The following is a 10771-nucleotide window of genomic DNA, read 5'->3' on the forward strand; positions in this document are numbered from 1 at the left end:
CTGGTACTTTAACTCAAGTAAAAAAGTCAGTGTAATACTTTTACTTAAGTTAAATATCTGTCTCCCAAAAATACAAAGAAAATGGTTTAATGTTTTCAGGGTGAAATTATATTATATTTCAGTGGTCAAAAGGTTGTAAACAAAAAGAAGTTGGAACTTGATGCATTTCAGCCCTTGAAGTCGACAAAAAAGGTCTAATGAAGAGGGGAGCTATTGTGGGGTGATGAGGTTGACGATCATTTGGATGATGCGGGAGCTGCGGGGGCAGTTGAACAGGTCCATGTTTGGTTTCCTGATCTTGTCCTCAAGCAGCTGGTCCAGCTCGACGCGCAGCTCCTTCACCAACTCAGCCACCTGGGTACGACAAACACAACACATGTTACAGAGCAGAATAAGTTTCGCTTGCATAAACAATAATTTATCTCAGCACAAAGTATATTTAGTTTATACAGCTATTTTCAGTATTATTATGCTCATATACTCAATATATGTGGCTGTCGTTGGTATTCTTTGGAGTCCCTTTAAAATCAAATCTAAACAGAACATTACACAATTTTACAAACTAAGCATCACTCACTGAGATTTGGGTTTTGTTTATCATAAAGAGATTTGTCACCCAATTTTCACCCAAATAATTATTTAGATTGGTTCTTTTAGGGATAAAGGGAAATTTCAACTCAGTGATTTTAATAGTTGCATGTATTAGTTATTATCCCTGACCGTAAAAGAAGTGGCACCAAATCGGATCCATCCGTCGTCCAGGGAGATGATGCACTCTCCCTTGTGCACCTCCATGTTGACCTGACCTCCTCCAAACAACACCAGCGCGTAAGCAGACACCATGCTGCAGTCCCTGATGAAGACACGGCTTGTTTTCACCTTCTCGTGGTAAACCAGGAAGGGGCTGTCGTAGTGACGAACCTGGACAACAAAAAAGAGTTACAGGGCGTGTTCTTATTTCTCTTTTTTATCTATTGAATAGAATCCTTTGAATTTCCTTTTCTAAACTCACAGTGTAGTTGATGGACGAGGGGTGCATGTGAACGCAGCCATCGTTCTTGGTCATTAAGCGAAGCTCGCTGGCTTTAGGCTGCATCTCCATCGCTCCTGTGCTGGTCTTCATGTAGTTTCCTTGAGGAGCTTGTACCTGGATCACAGCGTCAAAAACAGTGTGATGTGTGAGTGTGAAGGCAAGTACGGGTTATCACTTAATTTCAGTTTTCTATTAAATTAACAGTGATAATTAAAACCCACCTGGACCACGTTGGGATAGAGGGCTGCACACAGCATGGCAGTTATCAGGTGATGGTTTTCTGAGTTCAGGTTAGCCTGGAGAGGGACGACATGTAGAGTTTTTTATATAAAAAATCTGTGCAATTGACAGACACCTTTTTTACATATTATTTTGACTGGTATTTAGCAATTTACAAGTACTCAACACAACAAATCACCCGCAACCAACCCTCTACAACATCCTATCATGGCAACAAGAACACAAGATTAAATAAATACAAAGTTTAAGACAACATATAATCATAAATTTTTTGATCTTAACCTGTAGTGTTTATGTGTTACCTCAGAGCCTGTAGCATCTAGAACACCGTCAGTGCCATAAGAGGACATGCGCTCTATCACCCTGGCCCTCAGTCCCCCCTTGATGAAGCCGATGTCAGATAGCAGCTCAGCAAACTGCCTCTTCAGACTGGCGATCTCCTGCACATAGAAAAATATTCACACAATTAAAATCAAGTACAAGATTTATATCTATAAAAACTAAAGTTTTCTGATAAAGGGAGGTAAAAAAACATGTCTAGTAATTTAAACACTGCAAACAGGAACTCAACATTAACAGTTTTACACTATTGTAGAAGACAAGTGAGCCTCTGACAGCACACACAGTCTGACCTGTAAGCCTCGCCATGACAGGAAGTTTTCCTTGCAGTAAGCAAAGCCGGCCTTTTTACTCCTTTTTGCAGCACAGCACCATCCCTGCAACAGAAGGAGAATCCATCACATTGGAATACATGTAATATCCAATATTTTTTACATATCAATACTGTGTTTTAAATTTAAAAGAATCCCTGTCCGTACCTTATATGCTTGTAACAATGCAAGATGGTCGCTGTTGTTCTTGGCAAAGGCCAATTTCTTCTCATTGGCTTCCTCTCGCTTATTCCATGGAGACATCTGGAAGAGCGGGGACAAAATGTTTATAGCATAAAAATCATCCAGGTCAATAATAATTATCTGATGTTTAGTTTCCTCACAAAAGGTGATTTGGAGGCCAGGCTGGCAGCAATGGTGAGTGCCGGGTCGAGGCAGTGGAAGATGGCGCCAAATAGCATCAGTTTCCCGATGCGCACGTCAACAGGCAGGCAGGCCAGGTGGTAGCCCAGCGGGGTCAGCATCTGGTCTTCAGTTAGAGCTCCCAGGTTCTGCAGGCGCTGCTTGGCTGCATCCAAGCTTTCCATTGACGGGGGTTCGATGAGCCGAGAGAAGACCGACTCCAAAGTCCTCTCAGCAAACAAGTCCAGGATTTTGATCCTGTCAGAGAGAAAGGGGAGTAGTAAATATTAGCACGGGTAATAACTGGTTTGCATGTTCTAGACAAAACCTCAGGTAATGCCTAGCAGAAGAAAAGATTGCCTCATGACGACAAAGCAGGTTGGCATTGTGTACAAAGAGCAAACAGATGGAGGTACCTGAGGGAGAGCTGCTCCAGAGGCACTCTCTGGATCTCCGGCAGCTGTTGCTCCGCCAGCTGGTGTTGGAAGCAGTGACTGGTGAAGAGGTGGAAGCAGACTCCTGAGGCCACACGACCCGCTCGACCCTTCCTCTGCAGCGCGTTGGCCTGTGAAACCCATGAGTCCTCCAGGCTCTCCATGCCTTTCGATGCATCGTACCTAAAATACAACCAAGAAAGATGTGGAATGTGGAACTTAACTTTAAAAAGTGATTCATCCCTATTAAGATAGGAATAAAACAAAGCCTTTATTGTCATTGCATTGTACAAACTTACACTGTAATTAAGTGACAAATGAATTAATCAACGATTCACATACATCAAAGAAGTATCTGTTCACTTGAGGTTAAACATTAGATTACCTTTTCTCCTTCATCTTGCCACAGTCAATCACATAAACCACGTCGTCAATGGTAACAGAGGTCTCTGCGATGTTGGTGGAGATGATAATCTTTGTGGTGCCCTCTGGTGGCCGACTGAAAACTGCCTCCTGCTCCTCGTTGGACAAGGATGAGTGGAGTGGGTACACCACACACCTGATGTGAAGACACACACAGATGTTACAATTGGACCAATAGCTAGTAAATATTAATTTCCCACTTTACTTCACTTTGGAGATGACGCATTATAATTTTTTTAACACTCTCACACACTCATTTCGACACACACCTGCTTGTCCCTCTGTTGTTGAACATTCTGTTGGCCTGGAGCTGTTCATAGAGCATCTTGATCTCAGCAAGGCCTGGCAAGAACACCAACACTGCACCTGGGGCAGAAACACAGCTAAACTAAACACAGGATTCAAAGGGACAAATACACTAGTATTCAGTGTGTGGGCTATGTCTTACCAGGAGGGTAGTCGTGTTTTCCAGCTACAATCCACTCCAGCAGACTCTCCACCAGGTCCATGTTTATCTTGTCCAGGTCCATTGCAGAAATGGTCCTCAGCACAGACTTCTCAACATCTAAATCAATGACAAAAACAAAATGTGTTAATGCATGGATGTGCAGGAGCAGTTTTTGTGAATATGACCCAGGAGGTGCAGTTTGAGACCCTGAACAATATCATATCAATTCTATTTATGATGTTTCTTCTCAACTCACCTTTGTATCTGATTGTGAGGTCCTGCAGGCTGAGCTGCTGGTCTGGGATCCTGTCATTGACAAAGTCCTTATTGCAGAAATCCGCGAAGTTCCACATGTCGTCACCCAAGTCGTCCACCATGTCCCTTGGCTCTACATTGCTTCGCTCACCCATAAAAGACATTTTGTGTTTCTTTGAACGCATGTAAGGGCTGCCATCCTCCATGACATAACTAGGAAAATAAATCAAAGAAAAGTGTATCAGAGACAGAACAAGACTTATAGAATTAATTATGTTCTTACAGTTTTTTTAAAATGATTACGAGTGTAATTTACTGTAATGTAGGAGAATTTATTTACCCAGTTTTAGCCAGGGCGTCTTCCAGAAAAAACTGGTCGACAGGATAAGTTCGCCCTGGAACAAGATATGTTCATTTAGAAGGGAAAAAGCTGCAAAATGACTTGCAAGAGGAATTTGATGCGAGTTGTTGTGCAATAGACACTGCATGTATTACCTGGTATATGGATGGAGGGACAGTTGTTAAAATATTCAGAAAAGAGGTTGGCATTAAGTGTAGCACTCATGAGAATGATCTTCAAGTCTGGTCTCTGAACAATCAGGTCTTTGAGCACCAACAGCAGGAAGTCACTGATAAAAAAGAAAGAAACAATCAAAAGAAAAATTAGTGTGTGAATATATATTTTAAGGAGATTTAGAAGGGATTGAATACATTTCCAAAGATCCAAACATGGATGATGGAAAGCATGAATGCACATGCAGTCTCACCTCTCCTCTGTGCGCTCGTGCACCTCATCCACAATGACGTGTGTGACTCCTTTGAGGTCTGCCTCTCCCTCGAGTCTCCTCAGTAACACGCCTGTAGTGCAGTACAGGAGTCTGGTGGCAGACGTCTGAAAATAAAAGACCCAAAAATTAGATCCAAGACACATACATTCGATTCCATAGGTTTCTCATGTCACCAAATCAGCATTAAAATCTTTCACGTGCATCCCAAAAGTGTGATGACTTACTGACGTTTTGTTGGGGATTTCAAAATGTCATGTTCACGACATTACAAAATTTGATTTGTTGATTCCAACTTAATAATATTATAAACTTGATATATATGCAGAATTATTCCATACCCTGGCGCTCTCCAGACGGATCTGATATCCCACGGAGTTACCCAGTTTCTCTGCACGCTCCTCTGCCACTCTCTGAGCCACAGAGATGGCAGAAATACGGCGTGGTTGGGTACAGATAATGTTGGCCACCTGATCAGCTGGACCCCTCAACGAGGCGTCCAGAATAAACTGAGGGATCTGGGTGGTCTTACCACACCTGCAGAGAGGAATATAATCATACAGAGAGTGTGGAATAGAATGAGTGGGCATGTTTTGTCTGTTACTTTAAATACATCCTCTGCTTTTTTTATATATATTTTATTTATATATTTTATGACGTTTTGTTTAAGCATGCTACTGAGCAACAGCAATTCAGTTTTATCTTTCCTTTAATCAATCCAAATAAAGATTATAGGAGCAGTACTTCCTAGATACAAATCTTTGTGAAAGCAAATACTTGTTTGTGTGACCCACCCTGTCATCCCACTGACAACCAGCACCTGACACCGGTCCAAAATGTCAAGGATGTTCTCTTCTTCTTGCCAAGCCGGCAGGTTCATCCTCTGCTCCTTCATGGACCTGTAGCGCCTGCATACCTGGGTGAAAAGAAGCAGGATTATAGCAATACATTATAATAGATTGATAAAGTTGGAAAATTATGTAAAGTAAGAAAATATAAATCAATCAAAGCAGTTCTCTTCTACCTGTTTCATGTGGAACTCTCGACACAGCTTGCGGTTTTCTTGCAGTACATTGTCAAAGTTTTGAGTGTGCCTAATCACAACTCTCTTCCGCTGACTAATGTAGCACTTGTTTTCATCATTTTCCTCTCTCTCGTCCAGATCCTCTACCTCCAGTGTCTTATTCACTTTAAAGACAGAGATGGATGACTCAATACAGAAGCACATAAACACAATTCTCAACAGTATTAAATGAAAACAGGCTCTAAATTAAGTAAATAAACTTTTTGACTCACAGTCTAAGGGTATTTTGGTTTTGGGTGGAGCAGTCCTGCTGTGAGAGTGATCAGTACTACTGATATTACCACTCCTGCTTTCCTCTGCTGTACTGCTCCTCACACTCATACCCTTAGCTATGGGGATAGAAGGGGGAGGTACCGACACAACAGGTGGCGGAGAGCTGTATTTGTGGTGACTGACAGACAGCAGCTCCTTCATGGTAGCTTCATCTTCACACAAGGTAGTCAGATTGTAAACAGCAGGCTCGTTGTTCTTTGCCGCTGAGAGTGCCTCTTCAAATAATCTCTCGGTCACGCTGAGCCTACCTGGTGCTCCGACAGATTCGTTGTTGGTGCTGAAGGCGACTATCGGTGCCTGAAATGGGTAACGATTTCCTTTGGGGAAACGGATTTCCAGTTCATACTCAGGAGGAGAATAGCTGCTGAATCCAGGCTGGCTTGGGCCCGTCATGTCTGGTGAACCAGACCTCCCTTTGTCAGGAAGTTGGTGTTTGAACTTGCATTTGTCTCCAAAGCGGCAGCCTTTCCCTTTCAAGTAGAATTTGCAGACATCACGGTTGTTAATAGGCTTTCCACCATCAGCAATCTCACGCTTCTTGCCATTGTTTACTGGGAGGAATGAGAGGTCCAGGCTCAGTGTCCACACTGTGTTAGCAATGCGCTCACTGAAGCGGTCACCAAAAATGGCAGTGAGAACCTGAGCTTCCTCCTGTCTCAGGGTCAGACACTCATCCATAGGCACTGCCTGAAGGTTGTCAGGAGACACTGCTTTCTGGCCGTAACGCTCAGTGAAAACCTGGTGGAGGAGCTGTTCCAAAGTGGCCCCAAACTCCCCCCCACCACGTCCGAGAGCCAGTTTACTGCGTTCCCTGTCAAACCCAAACCTGCAGAAAGCAAATGGGAAAAATTAGAGATTCATTTCACAAAAGCAGGAGGATTTTTAATGTCTAAAACATCCAAAATCTGAAAACAAAGGTCTGCACATTACCTGCAGAGTTTGCCTATGGCAAATAAAGAGATGACGGGTTCTGGGGCAGGTCGTTCATCATCAGACTCTGTGTCATTCAATGGACTGTCTGCTCTCTCCACCGGCTCATCATTAGTGGCCCAAAACTGGCCTTCCTCACGGTGATCCAACTCATCATATTCCTCCTTTTCTCCCCCCGAATCTGTACCATCTTCACTGTGGGAGAGAGAATGCAATAGAACAATTTGTACTTGCAGTCATCCATAAAAGCTCGTTTCTAACTATTAGATCACATTTATCAAATTAACTGTTAAAAAAGGCTAAAAACATTCAAATTAGCCTTCATCAACAGTTAATTTGATCTAGCCTTTTCAATGCATATTAGGTAGAGTGTACTTACTCATAAACGTCCTGACTCTGCAGATATGGCAGCAGCTCCTTGAGCTGGTCTTGGTTCTCATTAGTCATGAAGATCTTCTGCAAGGGCTTGGAGTTCCCCTCATACAGGTTACCATAAACTGGAGCTTGTTTTGGGCTGGACCTGATTCTCAACAGGCAGTCCGGGAGACCTATGGGAGAGCCTCTACTTCTCCCATCGCTTCTGCCGTTTAGATCCCTTCGTCCTCTACCTCTGCCTACATCCCTGCCAAGAGCAAGGCTGTCACTGCTTCGTTCTTTGCTAGGTCTGTAGATAGAGTCAGGTAAACAGAGAGATGAAGGTGAGAAAATTAAATGATCATTATTTTACAAATGTTATTCATGGATGATTTGCTGTTTTGCAACCAAGATAACAAAAAACAAAACTGAGTAAAATACAAATAAGAACAAAACAAACACAAGAATGTGATGATTTGGAATCTGATATATGAATAAGATATGAATGATTTCTTCCAAAATCCATTTATACCTGCTGGAACGAGAAGGTCCAACATCAAGGCTGAAATCGTCATAGCATTCATCCCATCCACCGGCTCCTCCTTTCCTACCGGCACCTGCACCGGCACCTCCTCCTCCACCTCCACCTCCACGACCACCCCCTCCTCCTCCTCCTCTTCCTCCTCTTGGCTTGTTAAACTTGCCTCCTCCTCTGTTTGGCTTCCCACCACTTTTCCTAGTACTCATTTTTCTGTGAAAACATGAATGCATCACTTAGATCACAGATAACCAGCACGTTATGAACTTAAGGTAGTGGGCTAATTAAAACATACTAAGAAACCAAACAAAACTCACCTACGATCAGGTGCAGCCAACAAACTGTGAAGATAGTTAGACGGTGTGGTTGAGTTTTCAACAATCCTGGTTTAGCTGCTGCTGTACTCAACTCTCCTCTCTGGGTCTCTAGTACGAGCAGTGAGCTGGTGGCTACTGTTATGCAATAAACCGAGCACGCAGACTGTGACGGTTCCACAGCAAAGTGATGACTTAAGGTTCCACAGCAAAGTGATGACTTAAGGTTCCACAGCAAAGTGATGACTTAAGGTTCCACAGCAAAGTGATGACTTAAGGTTCCACAGCAAAGTGATGACTTAAGGTTCCACAACGGTACAACTCGTCTTCAGAAGGGCGAACGTATCGTCAAGTTAGTTTCAGTATCACGCTTTAGCTAGCTAACGCTCCGATGCTTCTCACTTTTGGGTCAACAAGTTAACGTTAGATCCGCTTAGAGAAACTGGCACACAGGTCCAGTTCCGAGAGTAACTTGCTAACCAACATTATAGACTAGTGCTACAAAGGATCAAAGTACTTAGAACACACAGACTGAAAGACATTGCTGCCTATGATTGCCTATGGAATCAAAGGCTCCTCTGATTGGCCCAAACTGGGTTACGTCACTTCCGGTGTCCGTGGGAGCGAAGATCAATAACAACTTTTTTTTTAAGTATGTGATTTAAAAAAAAACTGGATGTTGCTGTTCTAAACTGAACGTGACTTGCATTCTTAAGAGGGGACGCTGTTTAAAAATAAAAACTTTTCTAAAACTCTGGTAAACCCGTCACCACGGTAACAGCAGTTCCTGTCTGTAGCTGCAGCAACACAGAGCGACGAGTGAGTCTCCACCGTCTTCACTGTATTTTTGTTATTCGAGTCTAATTTAGTCAACGAAGCGATAAGAGGTAGTTTCATTTCGCAACTTTTAAATTGGTCATTTGAGAGAAATTACCCGGTTTACACCGCGTTTCCTGTAGGTGCTGTACTGAGAGAGAGAGAGAGAGAGAGAGACCAGCTGGTGGGGGTCACAAACACGCACGCACACTTTATGTCATTTCTTTTCACTTTCAGAAAAGAAGGAAAGAGATTCTTTAAAAAATGATAAATATCCAAGTTTCATACAGAAATGTGTTGTGTTAGCAGGGGAAGGTATGTTGAAGGTTTCCTACATCTTCCCAAATGGAGACAGATATGGTAGGTATGTGATGATTAAGTTAGACAGCCACATTGCACAGGTCTGTGTTAACTTCTCTTCCCCCCACAGAGGGGGAGTGCTGCAGGTCGGCCTCTGGAGCAATGGTGAGAACTGGTGTTGGTAAACACACTTCAGCAAATGGGATCGTATACACTGGAGAGTGGCGTGAGGACAGGGTAATGCAACAACTACATGCCTACATGGCCCTCGGGCGTCTGTGACTCAAGCCTGGATGGTTGTGGTTCTCTGGGGTTAGTCACGCTCGTTCTCTGTCCCCTCCTCTGTCCTTCTCCCCACAAACCCCACAGATGCACGGCAGAGGGACCCTGCAGCATCCTTCCGGAGTCCTGTATGAAGGAGAATTCAAAGACAACATGTACCACGGCATGGGGACATATACTTTCCCAGATGGCTCCACTTACAATGGTCACTTCCACGAGAACATGTAAAAAGAAGTCTGTTTAGACACACGTGTTTTCTAGAGTTTCCACAGTAATGTTCTGCAGTTGAGGGATATAATACAGCAGCAGCTGTAAGGCTCCTGTTCAATATCAGTGGATTAATATTGGCAGATAATCAGTGTTTGTTTTACTAATGAATTTTGCAATGTTATTTTATGCAAATATGCCACATGTTGTTGTGCTTGAGCTTCTCCAATGTGTGGATTTGCTTTTGTCTTTGTCTTATGCTATAGTAAAATCATAACATTTGGGTTTTGCACTGTTGCTCAGACATGGGATAAAGATTTTTAATATTTATAGAGAGAAAAATAATCAGTCAATTGGTTGATATCGCCAGTAATAATTAGATGCAGCCTATGTATGGGCCACTATATCCTGCATAAATGGTTTAGAGACAGGAAACTATTTCCATTTTTCTTTGTTATACTAATGTCTTACAGATGATTGAACTGATGTGTGTTTCCAGGTTGGAGGGAGATGGAGCTTTCACCAACACACAAGGCCTGGTTTGGACGGGAGAGTTTCACGGCAAAACGGCTCTGGGGCTGAAAATGCAGCACAACATTTAGACAAAAACAAACATTACCGTTCTGCTGTGTACAGAACATTGTAGAAAACCGTATATTGTGAATTAGAATTTTTTTTCCACGTAAGTATTATATTCCAGATTTGTGCATTAAATATGGGTAGATAAACCCTGAGGATCACATCCATGTGTTTCTGTGTATTGGTTAAATAGCCATGCAGCCAGTGAGTCATGTCCTCTGAGTCACGCTCTCAGCTCTGTGTCCTGCTCTACTGGTTGTGTTGCTCTAGCAAAGCAAGTGTTTGTGTGAGAGGGACATATCACACGGTGGATTATTATTTATTTTTTTACCATAATTCACTTTTATGTAGCTCTGAGAGAAGAAATGCATTAGTTGCACTTTTTTGTTGAGTTGTTTAGACCCTTCTTTAGTTTTTACAAACTATGCGCTATTAAAACCTCAAAATTTGAATTATCTTTCCC

General features: G+C 42.7%; 2 protein-coding genes across 9 annotated transcripts; one reads left to right on the forward strand and one right to left on the reverse strand.

Moving 5' to 3' along the window:
- Nucleotides 1-71: 71 nt before the first annotated feature.
- Nucleotides 72-8700, reverse strand: dhx57 (DEAH (Asp-Glu-Ala-Asp/His) box polypeptide 57). 2 transcript variants are annotated; one of them, XM_069519660.1, is made up of 24 exons: nt 8132-8700; nt 7805-8023; nt 7298-7582; nt 6919-7113; nt 5928-6814; nt 5656-5819; nt 5426-5547; nt 4973-5168; nt 4614-4738; nt 4342-4475; nt 4187-4241; nt 3848-4059; nt 3592-3708; nt 3413-3509; nt 3106-3279; nt 2703-2903; nt 2268-2544; nt 2092-2187; nt 1906-1989; nt 1576-1713; nt 1255-1329; nt 1013-1147; nt 721-921; nt 72-354 (listed from the first exon to the last, which is right to left on the reverse strand). In XM_069519660.1, the coding sequence occupies exons 2-24, from the start codon at nt 8017-8019 to the stop codon at nt 211-213; spliced, it is 4329 nt and encodes a 1442-aa protein (XP_069375761.1). In that variant the 5' UTR covers nt 8020-8023; nt 8132-8700; the 3' UTR covers nt 72-210. The 2 variants fall into 2 exon arrangements, with proteins under 2 accessions (XP_069375761.1, XP_019948030.2); XM_020092471.2 differs by having other exon boundaries at nt 8128-8700.
- Nucleotides 8701-8783: 83 nt separating this feature from the next.
- morn2 (MORN repeat containing 2) lies at nt 8784-10471 on the forward strand. Of its 7 annotated transcripts, none has more exons than XM_069519687.1 (6): nt 8784-8943; nt 9084-9124; nt 9247-9300; nt 9371-9477; nt 9610-9746; nt 10229-10471. In XM_069519687.1, the coding sequence occupies exons 3-6, from the start codon at nt 9258-9260 to the stop codon at nt 10329-10331; spliced, it is 390 nt and encodes a 129-aa protein (XP_069375788.1). In that variant the 5' UTR covers nt 8784-8943; nt 9084-9124; nt 9247-9257; the 3' UTR covers nt 10332-10471. The 7 variants fall into 7 exon arrangements, with proteins under 7 accessions (XP_069375788.1, XP_069375789.1, XP_019947983.2 ...); XM_069519688.1 differs by having other exon boundaries at nt 9250-9300; XM_020092424.2 differs by having other exon boundaries at nt 8784-9124.
- The last annotated feature ends 300 nt before the right edge of the window (nt 10472-10771 follow it).

The sequence above is a fragment of the Paralichthys olivaceus genome, chromosome 23 (genome assembly GCF_024713975.1).
Source record: "Paralichthys olivaceus isolate ysfri-2021 chromosome 23, ASM2471397v2, whole genome shotgun sequence".
Classification (NCBI taxonomy): Eukaryota; Metazoa; Chordata; class Actinopteri; order Pleuronectiformes; family Paralichthyidae; genus Paralichthys; species Paralichthys olivaceus.